Source organism: Chiloscyllium plagiosum, chromosome 35, assembly GCF_004010195.1.
Source record: "Chiloscyllium plagiosum isolate BGI_BamShark_2017 chromosome 35, ASM401019v2, whole genome shotgun sequence".
NCBI lineage: Eukaryota > Metazoa > Chordata > Chondrichthyes > Orectolobiformes > Hemiscylliidae > Chiloscyllium > Chiloscyllium plagiosum.
This window is the reverse complement of record NC_057744.1, coordinates 19957749-19985264: the sequence shown is the minus strand read 5'-3', so window position 1 is coordinate 19985264 and position 27516 is coordinate 19957749. Positions and strand designations below refer to the sequence as shown.

At 41.1% G+C, this 27516-nt stretch overlaps 1 protein-coding gene across 6 annotated transcripts in view; it reads right to left on the bottom strand.

Annotated features, from left to right (window-relative positions):
- Window positions 1-27516, bottom strand: part of igsf9bb (immunoglobulin superfamily, member 9Bb) — a 648281-nt gene that overhangs the window by 345305 nt on the left and 275460 nt on the right. For all 6 annotated transcript variants that reach the window (XR_006309378.1, XR_006309379.1, XM_043676763.1 and 3 more), the window contains exon 3: window positions 21120-21266. Coding sequence is in view for 4 of the 6 variants with exons in the window: in XM_043676763.1 (XP_043532698.1) it covers window positions 21120-21266 (147 nt within the window). In the remaining 2 variants the exon portion in view is untranslated. The remainder of the gene's footprint in view (window positions 1-21119; window positions 21267-27516) is intronic.

Sequence of the window (27516 nt, the reverse complement as noted above, 5' to 3'; positions counted from 1 at the left end):
GAGGGAGGAGTCTGAGACGGTCCAGGTGAATTTGAGGTCGGGGTGGAAGGTGTTGGTAAAGTGGATGAACTGTTCAACCTCCTCATGGGAGCACGAGGCAGTGCCGATACAGTCATCGATGTAGCGGAGGAAAAGGTGGGGGGTGGTGCCAGTGTAGCTGCAGAAGATGGACTGTTCCACATATCTGATGAAGAGACAGGCATAGCTGGGGCCCATGCGGGTGCCCATGGTTATTCCTTTGGTTTGGAGGAAGTGGGAGGATTGGAAACAGAAGTTGTTCATAGTGAGGACCAGTGGCACACCTTCCTCATTCCTGAAGAAGTGCTTATGCCCGAAACGTCGATTCTCCTGCTCCTTAGATGCTGCCTGACCTGCTGCGCTTTTCCAGCAACACATTTTTCAGCTCTGATCTCCAGCATCTGCAGTCCTCACTTTCTCAAAGTAACATTAGTTGTCAGCTTTTGCCCAGTTTACCGAAATCTGTTTAATACATGCCAGTCTTTGTTGTCTGAGCACTAAATGCAGCACCACCTATTAAAATATATCTTGCTTACTTGCCAATTGTAGTTACATGTCTCAAGGCTTATGGCATCAGTTTTTCTGAGATTCCTCTCTCAGTCTCTGCTATATATGATGCACAGGGGCCTGAGCACATGCCTGTACCCTGGATCACATGCTAGTTCAGGATAAAGCAGGCACTTGGCAGCAGGATCAGCTTCGCTCTTTCTGTGTTAATTATACAGGGTGGTGTCCTGAAATCAAACTGGAGGAATGACAGGTGTTCTACTGTCAAGACAGGATTAGCTTTTCTCTTCTCTGTCGTCTTTTACGAATATGTTTCATGTCTCATGCAGATCAGTTAGCAGTTACCTATGCATTGAATAATTCATGCTTTTCCAATTGGTAAATTTACAGCCTTCTGGACTCAATATTGAGTTGAACAATTTTAGATCAATGCGTGGAATTCTCCTAGGCCCTCAGCAGTAAGGAAATTTCTGACGTTGAAAGCAAAAGGTCCTATTTTCTAATCAAGTGTTGAACAGTGAGATGAGATTCTTCCAGTGAACAGCAAGAGGCCTATTTGCATGCATTACCATCCTTATTATTCAGTCATCTCACATCATTGATATCAGTTGACATGCACACCACCCCTGTATACCAGAATCTCTAAAAAGGGTTGTGTAAAATTCCATCTGTCTGACATGTCTGGACCAATTTACAGGAACCGTGCAGGAACAGCTGTGCACTACAGTGCTTGAGCGGGTGCACAGCTGGGCTTCAAAGACAGTGATAGAACTAGGAATCTGAGCAGGTCTCAGCAGTGGCCAGTACTTAAATCTGTAATGAGTGGGAGAGTATGGCAAGCCAGATGAGATCAGGGTGTGGAGCATAGATAATTAGGAGAGTTTGAGAAGTTTGAAGGTAGCACAATGGCTCAGTGGTTATTACTGCTGCCAGGGACCTAGGTTCCACTCCAGCCTTGGGTGACTGGCTGTGTAGAATTTGCATATTCTCTCAGTGTGTCTGTGTGGGTTTCTGCCAGGTGCTCCAGTTTCCTCCCACAGTTTAAAGGTGTGCAGGTTAGGTGGATTGGCCATGTTAAATTGTCCTGTAGTGTCCAAGGATATGCATGCTAGGTGGATTAGCCATGGTCAGTGCAGTCTTACATGGGTAGGGTGGGACACTCTTCAGAGGGTTGGTGGTGACTCAATGGGCCAAATGGCCTCTTTCCACACTGTAGAGATTCTACGAAGTCTGCATTAGAAAATGTACTCAGACTTGCGGAGGGTCAATTTCTGGTAAAGTTCAACCCAACACTTCTTTGATTTTTTTTGCTGGTTTGCTTCTTTCCTCTTATTTCTTTCCTCATTCCTTTACTTTGTTCAGACGTGCCTATCCTGCTATTCACACCTCCTCTATACACACTGATGTTCTGTAGTAGCAATATGTTCCACCTTCAAGATGCATGGCAGAAATTCACCAAAGACTTCACCTTCCAAATCCACAATCACTATCGTCTAGAATGACCAGGGCAGTGGATACATGGGAGCACCACTGTAGTTATTGTAACAAGGTAAGCCACTTGGACCTCACAGAACATGAATTCCCTGCTTGGACCAGGTTAATACTCCCTATCAGGAAACCCTGACTGACAGATACAAACAGGAATGTTACCAACTGGCTCTCTGGATTCGAACAGATGGACTCTCAGAATTAAGATACATTGAGCTCAAACATCAGTCAGTATTTCCCAAAAGAAAAAAAAAGAAAAATAAACCAGGAATGTTCACGCAACTTTGCCCTTTGATGTGAAGGGCACTGCTTGTCACTGGCCACTCGGGTGTTTCCTTTCTTCCTGGTGATGGAAATTGAATAAAGATTTGTACACCTTGTGTCTTTCACTGCGTCTCACACCTGCACACACACGTGGATGCTGGGGTAAATATAAGCACTACTGCACTTAAGCAGTAGTGTGGAGATAAAGTAAAAAAACAACGGGAATGTTCGCACAGCATTGTTCTTTGATGAGAGGGGTACTGCTTGTCACTGGCCACTCGGGTGTTTCCTTTCTTCCTGGTAGTGGAAAATGAATAAAGATTTACATACTTGTTGTTCTTCAGTTCTTCACTGTGTCTGACTCCTGTACATGCTCAACATGGGTGCTGGGAAAACTATCAGCACTACTAACTAACACAGGTAGTGTGTGGGGAAAATAAAGAAAAGATCCCAGGAAATGTAGAATCTCCTCAGAAAATAAAGGAATGTTCACGCAGCATTGTCCCTTTTTGAGAAAGACACGGCTTGTCACTGGCTACTCAGGTGTTTCCTTTCTTCCTGGTGGTGGAAAATGAACGAAGATTTGTTGTCTTTCACTGTATCTCACACCTGCACACAAACATCATGGGTGCTGGGGAAAATATAAGTTAGGTGCTAGTGTGGGGATAAAACAAAAAACAAGAAGGAGAAAAAAGGGGGAAGAAATTTTTAAAAAAGGCAAGAAAGAAAGAAAAAATAAACAGGAATGTTGGCAGCCTGAAATCGGAAAGGCTTGTGGGCTGCCCTGTGCGCTGTTGTCCCAGGGAACGGTATGTGCTGTTCCAAAGGTGGCCGAATGGTGTGTCAGAGCAGTCCACAGACCGGATGGTGCGTCAGAGTGGACAAGAGCCCGATGGTACGTAGGGGTAGACCGAGAGCCAAGGGTAGGCTATCCTCAGCATTGTCACCCTGGGCAGGTACAAGGCGGGCTGTCTTAGAGGTGGCCAGAAGGTGTGAAGGGTGGTTAAGGAAGCCAGAAAGGGCGTAGTGATCGCTGTCGTCCTAGGGGGTGGGGAATAGGACGGGTTGTCCTAGAGGTGGACGGAAGGTGTGTCAGGGTGGACCGAGAGCCAGAAGGGGCATAGTGCAGACCAAGAACCGGAAGGGGCGTAGGGGCAGGCTGCCTTAGAGTGGCCAGAGGTGGGAAGGATGGGTGTCTTGTTGGGAGAGGTGGGGGTTGGGGTCTGTATTCTATGCACTGTTTCTTATCTAATTTGACTGTCTTGTATGTATTTGTTACTGCTACTTTTGTGATGACTGAAAGTGTGATTGAAAGTTTGTCCTCATTTCCCTAAAGACTGGTTGAACAGTAGGATTTCGGGCCTGGCTTTGCCGTCCCTCTCCCCTGTAAATTGCTGCTTCTCTGTATACAACTATTGATGTTCATTGTTTGTAAACTGTACAGTTCACTAAAATAAAAAATAAACAGGAATGTGAAAGGTTCTGTTCACTCTGACAGCTGGCTCTGAGGAAGCTGGATGATTGTCAAGTATTATGCACATATACATGAAGGATGACTTGGTGGTGGGATACTGACCTCTGTGGAACTATTTCAACCATCCCCTTCAAGTTCCCCTCCAAAGCACTCAGCCTCCTGGGTTGGAAATACATTGCTATTTCTTTAGTGTTACTAGATCAAAATCGTTGAGCTCCCTCACTGATGGATTGTGGGTCAACCTACACCAAATGGACTACAAGTGGTTCAAGAAGGCAGCTCACTGCAACTGTCTAAAGGGTAACTTAGCAGTGTAACTCTTGCTTCTTTACTTGTACCATTACCAATCTCTTCATTCTTGCACCATGAAACTTTCTCTCACTTAATCCTTCCTGCCGTCTACTGCACCGCACATGCTTTCTTCTCACGCTGCTCCCTCCCATCTGCTCAAAAATCTATTACATTTCTAACTTTCCACAGATTTGATGGCAGGTTACAGACCTAAAACATTAACTTTCTACCTCTTTCCAGAGATGCAGCCAATCTTGTTGTATATTACCAGCATTTACTATTTTTATACATGAAGGGAGTTCATTTAAATTTGCATTGGGAAATGATTCTTCCTGGAATTTAATAGAACACCAAATGGAACGGGCTATCAAATTATCTTCCAGAATTCTTTATATCAATGAAACTGACCCAGTGATTCACATTAATCATTAACATTTCAGGTTGACGGTGCTGGCTGAGCAGTGAGCACTGAACTTGCTGTTGGAATTTGTTGACAACTGTCAATGTAGCCGAGCATGTGTACTGAAGCTATTACAGAACACTCCCCGACTCACTATGCACTGAAGAATGCAAGTGGACAATTCTACCTCACTTCCTTTTCAAAATGACAACTTGTAAGGAGAGAGTTGTGTCATGAAGGGTGAGGAGACAGGAGAACTTCATGACGTATCAGGTTGTTTACGCTGATGAATAGATGAGGCATACAGTTCTGAAGCTGGACTTATACACTTGATGGTAAGGTCCCAGGGTGATGACTGAAAGTGTGATTGAAAGTTTGTCCTCATTTCCCTAAAAACTGGTTGAACAATAGGATTTGGGGCCTGGCTTTGTACTGTCCTATGATGAAGTTATGCCTGGGAACGCTACCAGTCTTTCAAACCTTCAGAGGGAGATATACTGCACCAACCAACCATGTATATTGTACAGTGTTGCTGAACAAAGAGACCTTGGAGTGCAGGTTCATAGCTCCTTGAAAGTGGAGTAACAGGTAGATAGGATAGTGAAGAAGGCATTTGGTATGCTTTCCCTTATTGGTCAGAGTATTGAGTACAGGAGTTGGGAGGTCATGTTGCGGCTGTACAGGACATTAGTTAGGCCACTGTTAGAATATTGCGTGCAATTCTGGTCTCCTTCCCATTGGAAAGATGTTGTGAAACTTGAAAGGGTTCAGAAAAGAGTTACAAGGATATTGCCAGGGTTGGAGGATCTGAGCTACAGGGAGAGGCTGAACAGGCTGGGGCTGTTTTCCCTGGAGCGTCGGAGGCTGAGGGGTGAGCTTATAGAGGTTTACAAAGTTATGAGGGGCATGGATAGGATAAATAGGCAAAGTCTTTTCCCTGGGGTGGGGAAATCCAGAACTAGAGGACATAGGTTTAGGGTGAGAGGGGAAAGATATAAAAGAGACCTAAGGGGCAACGTTTTCACGTGGTACGTGTGGTACGTGTATGGAATGAGCTGCCAGAGGATATGGTGGAGGCTGGTACAATTGCAACATTTAAGAGGCATTTGGATGGGTATATGAATAGGAAGGGTTTGGAGGGATATGGGCCGGGTGCTGGCAGGTGGGACTAGATTGGGTTGGGATATCTGGTCGGCATGGACGGGTTGGACCGAAGGGTCTGTTTCCATGCTGTACATCTCTATGACTCTATGTGATGACTGTCTCTCTGGTACAATATACATGGTTGGTTGGTGCAGTGTATCTCCCTCTGAAGGTTTGAAAGACTGATTAGATTAGATTACATTACAGTGTGGAAACAGGCCCTTCGGCCCAACAAGTCCACACCCACCTGACCCTGCACATCTTTTTGGACTGTGGGAGGAAACCGGAGCACCCGGAGGAAACCCACGCAGACACGGGGAGAACGTGCAAACTCCACACAGTCAGTCGCCTGAGGCGGGAATTGAACCCGGGTCTCAGGCGCTGTGAGGCAGCAGTGCTAACCACTGTGCCACCGTGCCGCCCACTGGTAGTGTTCCCAGGCATAACTTCATCACAGGACAGTACAAGCAGCAGCCCACATGAGATCGAGTGTGATCAGGGCCACAAAAGAGAACTTCAGCCCATTTCAGGCTGACCTCAACAGGGAGTGGGAGATATCATAGGATTCATGCAATTACTTACAATCTCCAGTTACAGGATGTAGAGGCACCAACAAGAATTGCAGGGTAAACAAATTGCAGACACACTGACTAAAAATATGCAGAGTGATGATAATATAGAATTGTAGGTATAATGTTGAAGCAAACAAGGTGGAATTACAACAATAACAGAGAGCTGCAGGGAAACAACGTGGGAACTACATTCTCTAAGGAAAATCAATTCAGGGGTAAGTTGTAACAGCTTCAGTACTCAAGCTAGATTGCACGGATAATTATTGATCAAAAACAACCAATAAATCTCACTGTGATTAGTGGCATTTCAGATGCTTCCTCAGGCATCCAAGACTTTGGATAGTACAGAATAAATCAGATTCCTAGGAGGAATGTGAAAGGAGGATGAAAGGAGGGCTGGTGACTCTGTACTGGATTGTGGAGCATTGTCAAGCTTGAGAGAAAGCCTTTCTTAAATTATTTTCATCTATTTTACTACGGCTTTCAACCACAAGCTTCATACAGCTCTCAACAAGAAGCTTTAAGATTTATATGCGGTAATCTTAGATTTGATCAGGTATGAACTTAGGTCCAAGGCATTCTTGATCCCAATGGACTGCCTAAGAATAGAAGAAAAGACTGAAGCTCCAAAAACAGTGCCAGATCAACAACTATTCCCTTGACATAATCATGAATGTAAATGAACTGAGCAGGTATCTCGTGTTTTGTGTGAAGCACATTCCTCAGTACAGGTCAGCAGCTAGATTTCCTTATGTTACAACAATGACAATATTTCAAAACATAATTCCTGGGCTGCTTTTGAAAGTTTTCACAGAAATGCAAGATTTTGTTCTGAGATAAATGAGAGACCTGCTAAAATGCTCAGAGGTAGGGTTGTCCACTGTCACTTATCATCATTAATGACATTACAAGTGTCAAAAAGAGAGACCAAGTGCCCAAAATATAATCCCCTGAACATTATTGAAAATCCAGGAAGCCCATTCAAACCAAACAACATCAAAAAGTAATTTATTCACTCAATCTAAACTGCATTTATCCAAGGATCTATTCAGAGATGCATGTGGTATTTTCCTCGATAACCACTCCTGGTACCTTTTGATACTGTGCCACCTCTACAGGTATGTGTTACTGGGAAAGGGCTGTTCAAGGTAGTTTGCTGCCTCAAACTTCCTTTGACTTTGCTTTGTCTTAGGAGACACAATGCGGTCTTAGGTGGCATGGTGGCTCAGTGGTTAGCACTATTGCCTCACAGCATCAGGGATTCGGGTTCAATTCCAGCCTCGAGCAATTCCAGTCTGTGAGGAGTTTGCACAAACTCCCTGTATCTGTGTGGGTTTTGTCTGGGTGCTCCAGTTCTCTCCCACAATCCAAAGATGCACAGGTTAGGTAGATTGGCCATGCTAAATTGCCTATAGTGTTCAGGGGTGTGTAGGTTAGGTGCATTAGGCAGGGGTAAATGTAGGATAATAAGGTAGGGGAATGGATTGGTGTGGACTTGTTGGGCCAAATGCCCTGTTTCCACACTGTAGGGATTCTATGAAAGTGAGGACTGTAGATACTGGAGACTCAGAGTTGAAAAGTGTGGTGCTGGAAAAGCGCAGCAGGTCAGACAGCATCTGAAGGACAGGCTAATGCCTGAACATCTGCTCCTCGGATGCTGCCTGGCCTGCTGTGCTTTTCCAGCACTAGATATTTGGACTTTGCTTTGTCTTAAGCTTATCCAATGATTAGTAGTAGAAGATACAACATCATAGAGTATCTACAAAACATTCACTGTTTTTAGACAAGAAGGTTTATTGCATGTTATCAATATGCACAATTAAAATTGTTATTTGCAGTGTTCCATTTTGTGCTCCATTTTGGCAAGCTAACACAGGTAGGGACTAGTTTAGTTTGGGTTTGTAGTCAGCATGGACTGATTGGACTACTCAGACCCCTTGGCATCATGGTAGCCCACAAACCCACCAACACACTAAAACAGCAGCTAATGAACTTGAAAGACCCCAGACAGACAACAAGCAAAACTAATGTAATTTACAAAATACTTTACAAGAACTGTAACAAACACTACATTGGACAAACGGGCAGAAAACTAGCTACTAGGATACATGAACAGCAACTAGCCACAAAATGACATGACCCACTCTCATTAGTATGCTTACATACGGATGAGGAAAGACACCACTTTGACTGGGACAACACATCCATTCTAGGACAAGCCAAACAAAGACATGCATGAGAATTCCTAGAAGTATGGCATTCCAACCAGAATTCTATCAACAACCACATTGACTTGGATTCCATTTACCACCCCCTGAGAAAAAAACCACGAAATTACATTATAATAGGAAATGATATCACCACAGGAAATGGCATAACCAACACAAGTAAACCCAAACATATAAACAGAAAGCAGGATACACCACCAGTGCTTCATCTGGAGGCTCACTGAAGATGTTACCTAGTATGGTGACGAAACATCTGAAAACAAACATTCCAGCTCAGACAGCAAACCTACACTCAGAACCTCAACCTGAGCTACAAATCTTCTCAAAACTTGCTAATTGAAATGCTGTAAGAAATGCAAACCAAAAGGAGCAATGCCCATCAGAATGCACTTCATCTGAAATGCATTGATATTATTATAACATTTTTTTCATCTGTGCATTTATTAATCAATGTCAACTGTCACATGCTATGAAGCAATCAGAAATTGGATGCATGATTATACATTAACAACCTTTTCTGCCAAGACATTGTATCTTATTGTTGGTTAATTAAGTCTTATTCGGCTATGTGTCAATAGCTTTTTTTAAATTATTTCATGTCATCCATCTCAACTTCATGAACATTACACTTCATAATAATAATATTACTGTACAATTGATAGGAACAGTTACAAATAGTTCATTCTTGGTTGCACAGACATGGTTGGCTGACTATCATGATAATCAGTAGTTCAGAGGCTCAAACTGACGACCTAGAGTGTGAGCTACTGTAGCTGCAGAAATATCAATTCAATTAAATAATAATCTGGAATTTGTATCTATTCTATGCAATAGTGACCTTGAAACTCTCATTGATTTTTGTAAAAAAAAACTGATCCACAATTCACTAAAATGTGGTTGACTCTTAATTACGTTATGAAATATTCTAACAGTCCATTCAATTGGAGAAGGTGGCTCATGATCACTTTTTTAAAGGGCTATAGGGATGAGCAACAGATTTGTTCATCATTCATGTTTGCCTTGCCAGGGATGCTCACATCTCATCAAGGAATAATAAAAAAAAACCTGGCTTCCTTCTCTGCAGTAAATTGTTTGAATCTGATTTTCCCTTTTCTATTGACAACGCATCAAGATAGGTTTGGAAGCTCATGAATAAACACTGGACAGCAATGAATATTACAAGGAGACAGCAAACATCTATAAATAGGCACATGCAACATATGACAGCGATAATCAGCCTGATTTCATAAACGAATTGAAGTGACCCAAATCCCACCGAGTTACAACCATCAGAATTCATTACAGTAATCAGAAAATGTTGCTGAGGAGCATAATGCAAATGAGGACGTGGATGAATGACATCAAATAATTTTATAACAGGCTGTTGACACAATATGTAATTCAAGACAGATAGCTAAATGAGATTTAATTAACCCATAACAGTAAGGTGCAATATCTTAGCAGAAAAGGTTATTGATGTATGATAAGGATCCACTTTCCTTTTGCTGGTGCAACATAAGGAGACACGTTGCTATGGATTGCCTACAATGTCAAGCACGTGCATCACCAGTGCAACAAGAACTATATTTCTTCACTCAGTAGAGGCTTTATATATTGGAAACAAATGTGTCTTTAGGATGACTGCGCACCTGCAACAAAGGGCAAGTAGGGAAAGATGAGATTGTTGGTTTCGGACAATATAACAAAATGAGCTGTGAAACTGAGATTCGATATAAGTGGGGAGCTGTTCCCAAATTAAGGTGTCAATAAGGATGTAATCATTCAACAACTTAGTGTTCCGCATTGCAGAAATAGCTCTCTATTGCAATGGCCCAGATTTTTCTGTTTAAAGTAAAACAAGGCTAATAGAGTTTGCTGTGTAAATAGTGCAGCAATTTCAGATGAGGGCAAGATGTGCAGTTAATCTTAGATATGTAAAGGCTACTGTCTGGTTTGGGCCACTTCACCATTAGTTTTGTAAAAGTGATATCTCACTATCTGTCGTGCCATTGAACAGTGTGAAATTGCTGCATTTGCAGGGTAAATTAACAACAGACAGTTGTTACTTTTAAAAATGTGGTGAATGTTCATGATGGCTAGCCAACATTTCACATTTAAGGAAATGCTTACAAGCATGCAATGTCATTATTTAAGATTTGAATTGTTGATAGTGATTTTAAAGATAGAAAATCATTATTTTAAACTTTTCCTTTGTCTTCTCCCCCCACCAACACTTAATCCAAACTTCCTTTTAGCCTATTTATTCCTTTCTGTATCTAATCTGACATTAAATTTACCCATTCTACCCTACTCTTCCTCCTCACTCACTGTTATTCATTGCACAATCCTATAATCTGTTTGGTTAAGACGATACAAAATTACGTGCTCTAGTTGTTAAGTCCCAGGTGAATTTCCCTCCAAGTTCCATTATCAGACTGTACTGTCAGCAAGTTGGCAAAACAAAAAAACTAAAACCCAATTGTTTAGCTGATGATAGACACTGTTACACGGCTGCTTATAATAGTTTTTGGTCCATCATGATGTTCTGTTGACACATTGGACACTAACTCATGATCAGATGGCATGGAGTTTGTTACTGTCACCAGATTAATAAATGTACTTTCTATTTACCTTGGCCTTTTTAATGGGTCTCAACGTAAACACTTGTAATACTGTGAAACAGATTCTTTGTGAACATCACTTACTTCGATACTCCTTTTTATTTCATTTTGTGGCAAATGTGGTAATTGTTTGTATGACAAAATCCATTAGACTTCACAATTCTGCACCAGCCTAAACCCTGCTAATGTCTGTGTTTTAAACATGAAAGAGTTTGTGGTGCTGTCCTTCACGGTGCATTGTGTTGTCTGCCCACACTCCTATTTGACTTTGCATTGTTCACCAGCCCCTGAGGCAGACATTGTCTGTAGGTAAGATTACAGAGTAGAGCTTATATTAACTGGATTCCCCTACAATGCCATCAACTGAAAATGAGAAAATCATACATTGCTGGAGATTAATACAGTACAGCTTATGTTAATAGGATTGTAGTGCTTCAGATGTTGCAGAAAGCAATTTACAATACAGTGAAACAACTAGTCTTGGTAGTGAAATAGACCATATATTTCTGTTGAAAATAACAGCAATGGTTATATTCTACAATTCACTCATCAACTTACTGTGGGGTTGAAAAGTCTATTATTTAACCCACAAGCAAAGGTCTTGATATTACTTGATATATTCATCATTTTTTATTTTCTTCATTCTCGGTTGAGCAATCATATCAAACGACTGAAGAATCCTACACATTTCTTGTGTTAGTACCTCCTTAGGATCAGTCAGCTATGTTCCCCATAATATGAGTATCATTGTACATGGGGGTGGATGAATGATATCGAAGCTGACATGTTATATTAAGAGAAAAGCTTGCACAGACTAGGCTTCATTCTCTTGAGCTGAGAAGGTGAAAGGTGATCTAGATGAAATATTTATGATTTAAAGAGTTAATTCAGTAGAGGGTGCAAGCCTAATTCTTCTTTTGGAGGAGTCCAGAACAAGGAGGCAGAACATTAAAATTGGAGCTAACCAATTCAGGGCTGATGCCAGGAGCTCTTCAACATAAAAAAAGGTACCAAAATTATAGAAGCTTTCCTCTGAAAGAACATTTAGTTTGGGGTCAATTGGAATGTTCAAACCTGATATTGATAGGCAAAGATATTGAGATTAATAGAAGGAGATAGGATTTATATCAGTAATGATCTAACTGAATGGTGGAACAGACTTCAGAGGCAGAATGGTCTGCTCCTGTTCCAATGCTCCCATTAAATGAAGGGCTATGAATTAGTGAATATTCATTTAATTATACTGGTTTTATAGACACCTCAGTTTAAAACTAGTTCTGTCCATGCTAATGCTACAATTCCATTAACTATTAGGCATCTTGATGAACACTGGTGGAGAGTTATAGGTTCCAACCCCTATCTCCAGTTTTTTTATTGACAGTTCAACTGAATGAACAGAAAATTAGTGCTTCAGATACTGGTTAATCACAACATCTATAGCAGTGATAATGACAGCATCAGTGCTCATCTATTTATTGAAAAAGGTTCTCCTCATGCTTAAATGGAAAGTATTTCATTGATCCAGGTGTGAAGCATGCAAAACTTTTAATCAATTAAAGTGCAAAACTCAGAAAATCTATGTTATTGATTTAACCATATAATCCTCACAGTCTGCTGGCAAATCCGGGAAGCCCGTAAACCTGGATCAATGTCAAAATAGCCATAACTCAGTAATGATAACAGACAGTACAAGGTGAAGCCCAGGTCAGTATAGAAGAAGATTTGGAAGAGGTAATAGATGTTAAATGTCGAACAGGGTGCAGGAGCATGCCAGTATGTTTGATCCACCCTATAAACACTTAATTAATGGAGGATGCTATAAAATCTGAATCACCCATTGAGTAGGCACATCAATACATATCTATGGGAGTGCAACAGTGAAGAGGTAGCTGTCTGTGATGTATTCCATACTGATCAAAAAAATACTTCTCAGGTTTAGTCCATGGTCTGTGCTGACATAGTTGATCTCAGTTGGTGGCATAACTAATAAAACCGAGGCAGAGTTTTCATTCATATTCTCAGCCTGGTGACCTCTGCTGGGAAGTATTTGAAAATGCATAAGTTAGGAGAAGACAAAGTGAGCAATATTTTCCTGCTGACTGTGTGACTCTGACATTGGAACCATGTGTGGGTCCTGAGTTTGCACTGTCTGGGATCGAGACTGGCACAGCAATTTTCATGGAGGTGGTAAACAAATTGGCCACTTCTGGATTTGTTATCCTACCAAGTGGATGGTGAGCAGGATCTGATGCTGCCATTTCACTCAGCATGCCAGCTGCTCTGAAGTTGTGGCACCTCCACTGGAGAAGTGTCCATTGCTAAGAGAGCTTAGAGAGGGTGAGGGCACCTTAAAGAGGAGGCTTTCTTAGAGGAGCAAGGATAAGTTAAAAATATTATCCAACTGAGGGTTGTACGCCCCATGGAATGGAGAAAAATATTCTGGGGCAGGGTGGGGAGCAGTGTTTGGGACATTGAAGGTATTTTTCCTTCATGTGCTCCAATTGTTAGACTGTCATGCTTTGTGGAACCACTTGGGAGCATTCCTTCATGAAGCTGGCAGCCTCCTTAAGTGGCAAAGGTTAGGGAGACCACGTTGTCACCAGCAAAATGCCAGAAAGCCCTCTACACCACCTCCACTCGGAAACTTAATTATTTAAATTGTTTATTTGCCTCAGTTCTCTGGCCAGTCAATCCACATCTGCTCTCAGCTGCTGAGTTTCTCCAGCAATTTCTGTTTTTGTTTCAGATCTCCAGTATCCATTCTTTGTTTTACTAAAACTTTGGGATTTTTGCTGGGAGTGGGGTTTCAATGGTCCCAGGAAAGAGGCAGGGCCCTGTAAAGATCCTGGTAATTTTTAATCCCAGGTTTAATCTGTATATCCCAACTCTACATTAGCAGTGTATCCAAGATGGCTGGCATTGGAAGTTCGCGAATTAGGAGCTTGACATAGCAACAGAGAGACAATTATGGCCATAAGGTATGATGTGCTGAGAATGCTTTAGGATGGTCCAGTGGGAAGGAGAATGTACCCAGGCAGGAGAGGTCTAAACATTCCTTTTGAATTCTCAGAGGGTGTCCATTAATGGCGAGCCAGAAATAGTAACAAGCAAGCACTTAACCTTATAGTATAACGAAAAGCAAAATCATGCAGCTTTTTATCATCAGTGTGAAAATTTCCACTTTTAAGATGGATTTATGTAGGAGCTCAGCTTTCATAAAATCCATAAGAAAGGGGTATACCTTCCCTACATTCCATTAATTCAATGGATACATCTTCTGAGGCAATTTTATGAGCATATATTCATTCCATAGATAAACTGCTTTATGAAAGCATGATATGCTTCAATGTCTAGCAGTCATTGCCACAGTGTAATGCCTAGCAAGCCCCTTTCACAATTGCTTCTGGTGTCATGCTGATTTTTTTCCCCTCTTGAACTCAGGTTGTAAAATTACTGCTTACAAAAATGGCTTTCTGCTCATTGATCTAGAAGCCTGCACAGCACAAGAAAATGTCATTAAAAATCAGCATTTCTCAGGTCAAGCTCCTAAATGGTAAAACAAAGGAAGACACACTGCGCAGCTTGAAAATTCCCATTAAAATTTTTACATGAAGCATCACCACTTGCTGCTTCTAAAATGAGATTTTATAACCTGATTAGCATTTTCAACACCAGCCAATATTTTCTTCTGATGGATGTACCTGAAACAGTGGAAATGCTCTTGCTTTTTGGATCCTCTGAATCTCAACGTGCAGAACAGATTCTGGTGTCATTTTGTCAGTTTTACAATATAGTCAAAACAGTAAACTGTTAACCAATTTGACAAATGCTTACACCAAAAATACTGGCTATCACCCACATTTAATACTGGCTTAAATACCAAGCACCAAATATTTGCAATGAACAGACAGAGTAACAGACACTGATGCATTGTCTGATGGGTGGCCGTGAAACAGTTATTACATGCCACTAACAGTTCTTTACTTTAAAGTAATTTCCAGCTGTTACATTGTGAGAAAACAATAAATTTACAGGGAGAAGCGTGATTTCAATCTGTCATTTTAAAATGGTTATAGCAGGAGCGATGAGGAAATTGAATGAAATTGTGGAAATTTAACAGGTGAAGGAAAGTTTGGAGGTGCATCACAAAATTCACAGTGGCAGTCTTAAAGGGTTCAATACTGCAAGCTGCCCAGCTTCCTGTCCATGAATGCACTTTAGGTCCCAGAAAATATTGAACTATTAACCATACATTGTTCAACTGGACAAAACAGAAATGATTAGCCTTCACTCTTACAATGCATGGCATAATTGGTGACTGTGGTACAAAAGATGGGGTCAGTCAAAGTCATAATTCCATCACCAAAGAGTATGAGATGCCTGAAGACGTCAGCAAGAGATAATGGTGCCCTGTATTAAGTATACAGGAGTGCAAATTTCTTCTTCAGAGCAATACTAGAAAATAAATGTTTATGTTAAAGAGACTACATTGCATTGGCCCTGGCTTCATGGCGCTCTTTCTCCATATTTTCATCTAATGGCAGTATCAGCAATAATGAAACCATCAGAAGCACTTATTACCAGAGTGACGGTTGGGAGTACACATAGTGGCTTCTAATCCTGGTCACACCACAGTCGGCAAGTCAACCCTCCAACCAAGACAGCAGGGAGAGGGGCTCTTCACCAAAGCTCATCCTCTCTGAATATCCCAACTCTACATTAGCAGTGTATCCAAGATGGCTGGCATTGGAAGTTCGCGAATTAGGAGCTTGGCATAGCAACAGAGAGACAATTATGGCCACTTTTCTCACTTTATCTTTCTTTCTTTGAACTCTTTGGTCTTTGGAGTCTGGTCGTGGAGACAACAGCAGCGAGGGAACTTTGTCAGTCAGCCACGAGGAGAAAGGTCATGATTGGCGATGTCAATGTCCAGAGTGATACCGGAGCTGGACTCTGCAGTGAGATGGTTGACATGGCAATGGAGCATGGCAGTGGATGAGGCCCAGCATGGGCCAGGATGGCAGTAGTGGTGGTCATGGCCAAGGCCTTGGGAGCAGCGGTGAGATCTGGTGCCTGATAAATATCAGCAGCAGCAGACAGCAGCAAGACCAGCTGGTACAAACAGGCAGGTACACACCCACACATGGGAGAGCAAGCCCCCTTAGGGAAAGCCCAGCTTGGAGCACCTGCAGGCCATGGCTTAAAGAAGGACTGGATTGGTTGATTTTTAACTTTATATCTATATTTTTTTCATTTGTATTCTGAGAACATTGTAATGATGAACTTTTAAATTTAGATATAGAAGTTGAAAAAATAAAGAAACAAGGTTTTGCAATGAGGTACTTCATGTCTAAGATGGTGCCATGTGTGGTGACATTGTATGCTTCTCTCTGTTTTCTTGTACCTCATATCTGGGAATACATGACAATAAAACCTAAATCTAAAATAGCATTTCCAATAATCCGAAAGGGATTCACAAACAGGATGGATGCAACAATCAACCACAAAATTGTCTATTAATCTTGAGTATTTTAATGACTATTTTTCTCTGAAGGGACAGTGATGGTGAATTGACTAAGAAAAGCACTGCAGTGATGGGGAAACAAGATGTTCCACAGCTGCCAAGGACATAATCTATCTGGCTTTAGCGAAGGAACAAAGTGCAATTACATGGTTCGGTGTAGTCTAAAGGCCACCAAATAATGGGAAGGACGGAGAGGAACAAATTTTGAACAAAATTACAAAAAGTTGTAGAAATTATAGGGTAGCTTCAATTATCCCAACATTAGACTGGGACAATATTAGTGGAAAGGGAGGACGGGAGAAGAACTTGTTCAGTAAAAGTTTGCACAGCATCATGTTTCCAGTCCACTTAGAATGGAGACTAGAAAATATAATTGAGAACCCAGCTGAATGTAAAAGGTTAATAGAGAAGGTGAAAAGGAAAATGATGGGAGCAAATAGAGAAATATGAAAAGAGTGTGATCATCTCGTACAAGGGAATTGGAAAGTCTTCTGTATGAATATAAATAGTAAAATGTTGTTAGATGTTGTCGAGGAGAATACTGAGATACAGGCTACCAGAATAGATGGGATTGAGGTTCACAAGGAAGAGGTGCTAGCAATTCTGGAAAGGGTGAAAATAGATAGGTTCCCTGGACCAGATGGGATTTATCCTCAGATTCTCTGGGAAGCCAGGGAAGAGACTGCTGAGCCTTTGGCTTTGATGTTTATGTCGTCATTGTGCACAGGAATAGTGAGAGAAGGCTGGAGAATAGCAAATGTTCCCTTGCTCAAGAAGGGGAGTAGAGACAACCTGGTAATTATAGACCCATGAGCCTTACTTTAGTTGTGGGTAAAGTGTTGGAAAAGGTTATAAGAGATAGATTTATAATCATCTAGAAAGGAATAAGTTGATTAGGGATGTCAACATGGTTTTGTGACGGGTAGGTCGTGCCTCACAAACCTTATTTGAGATAGTGACCAAACAGGTAGATGACAGTAAAGTGGTTGATGTGGTGTATATGGATTTTAGTAAGGCGCCTGATAAAGTTCCCTGTGGTAGGCTATTGCACAAAATACAGAGGCATGGGATTGAGGGTGATTTAGCAGTTTGGATCAGAAATTGGCTAGTTGAAAGAAGACAGAGGGTGGTGGTGGTTGATGGGAAAAGTTCATTGTGGAGATCAGTTACTAGTGATGTACTGCAAGGATCGGTTTTGGGGCCACTGATGTTTGTCATTTTTATAGATGACCGAGATGAGGGCTTAGAAGGATGGGTTAGTAATTTTGCAGATGACACTAAGGTCAATAGACTTGTGGATAGTGCTGAAGGATGTTGTGGGTTACCGAGGGAGATAAATAAACTGCAAAGCTGGGCTAAGAGGTGGCAATTGAAGTTTAATGTGGAGAAGTGTGAGGTGATTCACTTTGGAAGGAGCAACAGGAATAAAGAGTACTGGGCTAATGGTAAGATTCTTAGTAGTGTAGATGAACAGAGAGAGATCTCAATGTCCATATACATAGCTCCCTGAAAGTTGCCACCCAGGTTGATAGGGTTGTTAAGAAGGCATATGGTGCGTTAGCTTTTCTTAGTAGAGGGATTGAGTTTCGGAGCCATGAGGTTGTGCTGTAGCTGTACAAAACTCTGGTGCAGCTGCACTTGGAGTATTGTATACAGTTCTGGTCACCGTATTATAGGAAGGATGTGGAAACTTTGGAAAGGGGTCAGAGGAGATTTACTAGGATGTTGCCTGGTATGGAGGGAAGGTCTTACAAGGAAAGACTGAGGGACTTGAGGCTGTATTCCTTAGAGAGAAGAAGGTTGAGAGGTGACTTAATTGAGACATATAAGATAATAGATGTAGATTTGCTCGCTGAGCTGGGAGGTTCATTTCCAGACATTTCGTCACCCTACTGGGTAACATCTTCAGTGGGCCTCAGGCGAAGCAGTGTACATGATTCCTGCTTTCTATTTATATGTTTGGGTTTCTTTGGGTTGGTGATGTCATTTCCTGTGGTAATGTCATTTCCTGTTCTTTTTCTCAGGGGTGGTAGATGGATCTAACTCGATGTGTTTATTGGTAGAATTTCGGTTAGCATGCCATGCTTCTAGGAATTCTCATCCGTGTCTTTGTTTGGCTTGTCCTAAGATGGATGTGTTGTCCCAGTCGAAGTGGTGTCCTTCCTTATCTGTATGTGAGGATACTAGTGAAAGAGAGTCATATCATTTTGTGGCTAGTTGGTGTTCATGTATCCTGGTGGCTAGTTTTCTGCCAGTTTGTCCAATGTAGTGTTTGTTACAGTTCTTGCATGGTATTTTATAAATTCCATTAGTTTTACTTGTTGCCTGTATCGGATCTTTCAAGTTCATTAGCTATTGTTTTAGTGTGTTGGTGGGTTTGTGGGCTACCATGATGACAAAGGGTTTGAGTAGTCAGACAGTCATTTCTGAGATGTCTTTGATGTAGAGGTGAGTGGCTAGGGTTTCTGGACATGTTTTGTCTGCTTGTTTGGGTTTGTTGCTGAGAAATCGGTGGACTGTGTTCATTGAGTACCCAATCTTTTTGAATACATGATATAGGTGATTTTCCTCTGCTCTGAGTACAGGAGTTGGGAGGTCATGTTGTGGCTGTACAGGTCATTGGTTACTGCTGGAAATGTGTTGCTGGAAAAGCGCAGCAGGTCAGGCAGCATCCAGGGAACAGGAGAATCGACGTTTCAAGCAGTATGATGTCTTCAGCAACCCAGCAGATGCAGCACAGTGAAAATACACTGGCTGCGGCTGGACATTATGAGGGGCATGGATAGGATAAATAGAGAAAGTCTTTTTCCTGGGTTGGGGGAATCCAGAACTAGAGGGCATAAGTTTAGGGTGAGAGGGGAAAGACATAAATGGGACCTAAGGGGCAACAATTTCACGTGTATGGAATGAGCTGCGAGAGAAAGTGTGGAGGCTGGTACAATTGCAACTTTTAAAAGGTATTTGGATGGGTAAATGAATAGGAAGGGTTTGGAGGGATATGGGCCAGGTGCTGGCAGGTGGGACATCTGGTCGGCATGGATGGGTTGGACCGAAGGGTCTATTTCCATACTGTACATCTCTATGACTCTATAACTGCCAGGCAGAGTTTAAATGCATGTCAAAGATCAATGCGACTGGGACACTGTCCCAGTCTTAACTGAACTTTTGACATGTACATGAGCATAGATTGTGTTGGGATATCTGGTCGGCATGGACGGGTTGGATCGAAGGGTCTGTTTCCATGCTGCACATCCCTATGACTCTATATCAAGCAGTATGATGTCTTCAGCAACCCAGCAGATGCAGCACAGTGAAAATACACTGGCTGCGGCTGGACTGGTCTGTCTACTCCAGGAGACTTCCAGCTTGTGTCACAAAAATCCATGATCAGAGCCACTAACATCAAGCCAGTGTTCTTCTCTGACCACTGCCTCCTACTGACTTACAGTCACATGCAGAAAGACCAGAGGGGTGTCAGGGGAAACAAGCAAGCAGAATGTGAAACTTTTGACGCCAGGAAAGATCAAGGAACTCAAAAGGATTTACAAAGACTGAAAAACTGTGAAACCTGGTAGGAAGCAGTCAAGGCAAACATCAGAGGCTTTTTATCCTCAAAGGTTTCATCCTCAAAAGATGAGAATAAATGAGCATTTTTATATACTGCCAGGAGCTAAATATTATAAAATCATCTGTAATACCTAAAAAGAGTACTATCAACAGAACAGAAGTATAAACTGAACTGTTTTTCAGTGCATGGAAATGTGTTTTTGCCCAACGAGGTTGAAAGCAAAAATACCAATTTGAAATACACGCAGCATTTCCAGTACTATTCTGAAAACGTATGTTATTTTTATTTTAATTCAAAAGTTGCGTGCTATACTATAATCTGTTTAGGAACACTGGGAAACAGACTTCTTGTTTTCAAGTTGGATCAAAAGCCATTTGCTAAAGTTGCTGCTGAGAACACAATGAAACATCAACATATGACACCAGAGATTGGATAACACGAAATTGATTCCCGCTCTGGTGAATTCCTGACACCAGACATATGAATATGGATTTACTGAGTGCACAAGATTGATGTAATGTGATAAGAGGTGTGATAGCAGAACGCTGAATGGTGGAAATGGAGGAGTTTTGTTGGTTCACTGGCACTTCACAGACTTCATCAATGATTTCATTCACACAAGGGAAGTTGCCATGTGACATTCTGACAACTTATCTGCGGCTGATAACTTTAAAACACTGAGCTCTAAAATCGTGATAGCATTGCTCTTAACGTTAAGTGCACTGCAATAGCCTTGATACATAGGCCAAGATAACTTAAAATAAACCTATTGCTGAGGTCAATTATTGATTAATCTCACTCAATCTAAATGCAGCTTCAATTGTACTAATGATTAAAAGCATCAAGTGTAAATGAAGGTACACTGTACTGACAGCATATAAAAAGTTTACTCATGACTGAAAGCATCATTGTTAGGTACCAACTTGAGGTGATTCATCTAATTCGGGCTACAATGGAATTCTCTGTCATGGCTAAAGTCTTTTATAGTACATTCTGACATGTGTTCGATAGCATTACTCACCATTTACTGTGACATACACCCAGCTGCCATTATGAAATGTGTCATATTGCTGATCCAACATGAGCACTTTGCATTCATACCATCCTTGGTCCTCCGAGTGGAGCTGGTCAATTCGCAAAGAAGCCTTGTCATACAGACTGGCACGGCCTTCAGAAACAAAACAAGAAAACATTTATTAATGTTAAAATTTCAGGAATCTCAAGTGGCAGTGGATGGCACAGAATAAATCTAAATGAATGTCACAAACACAGCATGTCAATATTATTTCTGTGAAACTAACCATAGTGTAATGGTAGGCACTGAAGGTCAATCACAGTGGTTCAGAAATCTAGTAGAAAACTCTACATTATATTGAAAGCAAAGAATGTGGAGACTAGAGATCAGCAATAAAAACATAAAATGTTAGTGAGGTAGTCTAAGTCTGGCAACATCTGCAGAGAGAGAGGAACAAAGTTAACACTTCAAGTTCAAATACCAGTCTTAGGAATTCTTCAGTTCCAAAAGAAAATCATACTGGACGTGAAATGTTAACACTGCTTCATTCTCCATGATGCTGCTAGACCTGCTGAATTTGTCCCTCATTTTCTGTTTTTACTCTATAATGTAGCACTGACACGTGATTCCTGCCCAACATAAAAGGGCACTCCAGAGTGCACAAAACTAATATTCAATTCTGAATACTCCTTTTTCAATGTATTTTTACCGTATTAAACAATACAACTGCTTCATCAATGACCTACTCTCCATCAGAAGTTCAGAAATGGGGACGTTCATCGATGATTGCACAATATTCAGGACCTTTCATGACTCCTCCGACACTGAAGCTATCCTTGTCAAAATGGAACAAGATCCAGGCTTGGGTTGACAAATGGCAAGTAACATTTGTGCCACACAAATGCCAGACAAAGTGCATCTCCAATTGAAGATAATCTAACCAATTCCCCACTGACATTCAATGGTGTTACCATCACTGAATCTCCCATTATCAACATCCTTGGGATTACTATTGACCAGGAACTCAACTGAAGTTGTAACATAAACACAGTGGCTACAACAGTGAGTAACTGACCTCCTGACTCCCCAAAGCCTGTCCACCATCTACAAAGCATAAGTCAGGAGTGTGATGGAATATTCCCCACCTGGTTGAATGGGTGCAGCTCCAACAACAGTCAACAAGCTTGACAGTGTCCAGGGCAAAGCAGACCACTTGATTGGCACCACATCCACAGACAACCATTCTATCCACCACTGACGCTCAGTAGAAGCAGTATATACTATCTACAAGATGACCGTCAAGTGACTGTCCTTCAACGTGGACTTTGGGATATGCAACAATGCAGAGTAGCCGAGCAGAGTCTGATAGCCAAGTTTGGTAGCCATGAGGATGGTGTCAACCAGGAGCTTGGGTTCATGTCACACTACAGGTGTCCCCTATTACACTCTACACTCTCTCTCACACACACACACTCTTACATACCCATGCAGACTCTCAAACACATGGTCTCTCTCTAAGACACACACAGTTTCACGCACACAAGGGAGGAGATTGCAGAGCCATTGGCCTTGATTTTTATGTCCTCTTTGTCTACAGGAGTAGTCCCAGAAGACTGGAGGATAGCAAATGTGGTTCCCTTGTTTATGTTCTATGTTCTATGTTCACACCCCCTGACACACATATACTCCGACACATTCATGCACACACCCTATCAAGCGGACACACACACGGACACGGACACACACACACACTCTCTCACTTTATCTCCCTGACATGCATACACGCACACATACAAGCTGCGGTGTGAATTTCCATTTGCAGATTGTATTTGCAGATACATTCTATTTTGTTCAAAAAGCACACAATCTGTAGGCAGTCAATTTTATAAATTCCTACTTTGGAAATAGAACCAGCCTGACTCAAGATTGGAATACAAACAGACTCTAACCTCACACCTTTAATGCATTGTCTGGGCTGAGATGTCACCTTTTTTTAATAAATCCTGAAGTTTTATTTTCTCAGGAATTTGACTTGAAAGAAGTTCTGGGATTTACATACTAATGAATTGAAACCTGCAACCCATTCTAAAAGATGAAATACTTAACAGATATCCAGGTTTGTTCAATATATCGCATCAGTTGTATGACACTATGATCTTTTGCAATAAATTTTGTGTCCTATGATTTTGTCCCACTAATTACCTGATGAAGGAACAGCACTCCAAAAGCTTATACTTTCAAATAAACATGTTGGACTATAACCTGGTGTTGTGAGATTTTTGACTTTATCTACAGTGCACTGCAAAAATTCACTAAGGGTCCTTAGACAGCACCTACCAAACCCATGACTACTTCTGATAGAAGGACAAGGGAAACAAATTCATGGGAACAACGCATCTTCAATTTTTCCTTCAAAGCACTCATTATGCTGACTTGGAAAAATATCAGTGTTCCTGGGTCAAAATCCTGAAATTCCACTGCTAAGGGCATTTTGGGTCTACCTACATACATTGATCGTGATGTTCAAGAAGGCAACTCACCATCATCTTCTCAAGGGCAACTAGGAATGGGCAATAAATGTAGGCCCGGCCAGTGATACCCATGTACCATGTATGAATAAATTTTAAAAAGTTTTGGTCAGCTCTGTGCACAATAGATTTGATTCAATGAACATTATCATAATAGTCAAATCTTACATTGCTGTTTCTTCTGTGAGCTACCTATTGAGGTAGCCTTCACCACTTCTACATAATCCTGATCCAAAGAATCCTTGAATGCACCTTCCTACTCTATACTCTACAAACAAAATAGTTCTGACAATCAGCAATTTCATTCCTATTTACACTGATGGATTCACTATCTGTAAAAAGAAAAAGCTAAGCTCATATATTACCATAACCAGCCCAGGAGGAAAGGATGCTCTATACTTTCTGACTATTGTCCACCATTTCCCCATTTCAGAATCAGCTCAGGAAGGTGAGTAAAACCAACATCCAACCTTATCCCACTCATTCCCATGAGATGGCATAGGTTAAAAACAGGGGCGTTAAAGTTTTGAACAGTATCTTTTCAAAAGCTTCCTTTCTAGAATGCAAGCTGTCTCTCCATGTTAAGTGCTGGCAGACCCAATATTTTCTGTCTCTAATGAGTAAACATCAGGTGTGAGAAACAGATTCACTGAGATGCTGACGTAGTGTGATTAATTCCTGAGAAAAGGCATGGGAGTAAACATGGTGCAAAAATCAGAGGTTCTGGTCCAACTTAGTAAAACGAGGAGAAAGATATGGAGATCTCTGTGTAACTGTGGTGGTAAGATCTCTATGGGAAAACCATAAAGTAAATTAGATAAATTTACCAAGTGGATCCAAATGAAAGGTTTATCAACAATATTACATTTAGAAATAAGACCTAAGACAAGCCACATATTAATAGGCAAGTAAAATTTGATGCAAACAGGTATTTTCACTTGAATTGGTCTTATCAACCACAAGCACCCAAGTTTCGAGTCTGATAAGTCTCTTTTTTAAAGTTTAACTCTCTTTCTCTCCCCATAGATGCCACTAGACTTCTAGAGTTCCTCCAGTACTTTCTGTTTCTATTGTGGTAATTCATGATTAGGTCAGATGCGCAGTAAAGTCTTTTCAGTTGTAAACCCATCTGTGCTCAAAAGTGTTATTTCCATTCACCATATCAGCCCTAAGACTGCCAATTATTACTGAAAAGTTGTTCTACAGATGGTCATTTATTGAGTGTGAAAAATCCAGCTCTGTAATAACCATTACATTTGTCAAAGAGGGTCTTTGATTCATTTAAGCTGAGATGAACTCCAGCAGCATGTGGCACACAAGAAAATTAGAACATCCACCAAACGAACATTATGTTTCTGTGGTAACCGTTTCCTTCAACACTAAATCATAGTGGTACCTGCAGGACATGTAATTAGCACTTAATTATTTTCTTCTCAACTATTGTTTGTAATTACTGGACCAGCTTTTGTAACAGATTGCTTTGAGATGGAAGGCCATCTTCTTTCTGACCGAAAGCACATTTCCTTTCTCCTACTTCAACCCAACCAGTGCAAACCAGTCAAGTACCAACATTTTTCTCAATTTTGCCAGATACATAATCATTACAAACAATGACAAATGCACCAACTGTATTGTGTCACTGTACTCCCTGTGCCATTAATGCCAGCAATCAGTGCCAACTAATGGTGCCAGCAGTATCAAAAACAGAAATCAAATGGCTCTTTCAGCTATGCTAATTGTATCTGGCAGCTGCATCATACATTTTCACTTAGATAAACTGCATCCTCTATGCCAAAATATTATCCTTGTGGCTGCCAACCTTGTCTAATTCTGTCTCTAGAAGAAAATAAAATACCTTAGGCCTAATAATATTCATAGTTACTTACAGGATTTCCCTAGTGTATTAGGCGTGAATGTCTATAAATTAAATTCTAAATTAAACTCTAGTTACAGAATAAGAAATAGTCTTGACTTGTACTGAAAAGAAAATGGATCATTCAAATAGGATAGTCTGTTTGCCTTTGAACTGTGAGGTCTAGGAGGGAGTATTGAAACTAAGCCAATTCACTAAAGTTACCTTCACTGTTCTAAGATCATTATCCCAGGAAGGACAGCAGGAGAGGTGACATGAAAATGACATCATCCAAATATACCTGACTAATGCTAACTCATCGTCTTTCTACCCGGTCACTGGCCCTAATATCATTGCACCAGTCAATATTAGGGTAGTTGCAAATATCAATCATATAAATTCAATGCAAGCTCATTCTTTATCAAGAACTTAAAGCTACAGACTCCCTTAATTCCCTCAGTCTTTTCACTCCATACAGTCTGCAAGATTTTAAAACCTGTCACACAATCTTACACGGAAATTCACTCCATCTTCTCTCCTAATCATTTCAGCTTTGGTGACGTCCTCCACCAAGGGTTAAGGCTCCTTAGGCAGACTTCTCAATAACAATAGTTGGACACTCCAGAATTTTCAACCAGCGATAATGAAGGAACAGCACTTTAGTTTCACATCAGGGATGTTGTGTGACTATGAAGAATTTCCAAATGGTGATGCTCTTAAGCATCTGCTGCCCCTGCCCTTGTAACATAGGGGTTTAAAAATCATGGGTTTGGAATGCAGTGTTGAAGGAATCTTGGAGATTGTCGTCAGTATGTAATCCTGACTTCTGCCTTGCAGAAAATGGATAGATTTTGGTGAGACAAGCAGTGATTATCCCTGCTTCGACCACCTCTTTCAGCCACAATAGTTATGTAGCTATTTCAATTAAATTTCTAGTCAATGCTGACCTCCAGGATGTTGATAGTTGAAGATTCAACATTGGTAATAGCATTATATGTCAAGGGCAGATTATTATATTTTCTTGTTACCTGCAATGGTCATTGCCTTGCACTAGCAAGATATGAATTTTTTGCCATTTTAAAACACAAGAGTAAATAATATTCAGATCTTGTTGCATGCAGACAGAGGCTGTTTCATCATGTAAAGAGTTATGAATTTTACCGAAGACTATGCATTCATCAGCAAGCAGCATCACTTCTGACTTTATGATTGATGGAACAGCTGAAGGTCACTGGGCCTCGGACCTTACACTGAGGAACTGCTTAAGTGACTTTCTGGGATTGAGATGATGAACCGTCAACCACCAAAACAATCTTGCTTCATGCAGTGGAAAGCTCTCTCCAAAACTCTCCACCTTTCTCCATCTCCATTCCCATTCATTTCACTACAATGTTGGCAGGTCCCTGTGTTGCAACAGTCAGTCAAATGTTCACTTTTACATTGTGATATGTGAACATAAAGTCTCAGTGGAGTCCAACCAAGGTTTGTATGACTGAAGCAAAGCTCCTTTGTATTCCAGCTCTGCTGATACATGGGCTACATTCTGTTATCCTTTTCAATTACTTGCTGTACCTGTTTGCAAGCTTTAAGTTATTTGTGTACATGGACATTCTGATCTTGATCGCTTGGTGGTTTATAAATGATTAATTTTCCTTGATTCCAAAGTGGATGATCTTGCTCCTCCCCGTATTGAACTCTATCTGCTGCGGCTTTGCCAACTCACTTAATATCCATTTCCAATTTCCTGCCTGCACAGCTTTCTGTGCCTCCCACTTTGAAAGGTTGAGTTGTGTATAGATCTCTCTGTTCACTTATCCAGGTCATTAACACACATGCCTGGGGCGTACCACTTGTCATATCCCACCACATTGCTTTATCTCATACTTACTGTATTCGACCTCCCAAACAATTACCATAAAAACACTTTATCTTTCGATTTGGAAGCAGGCAGACAGTTTAAAAATGTTATCTTACACACTAAATAGACTCATGATAGCAACACTTGGCTTTAATCACTGACCTT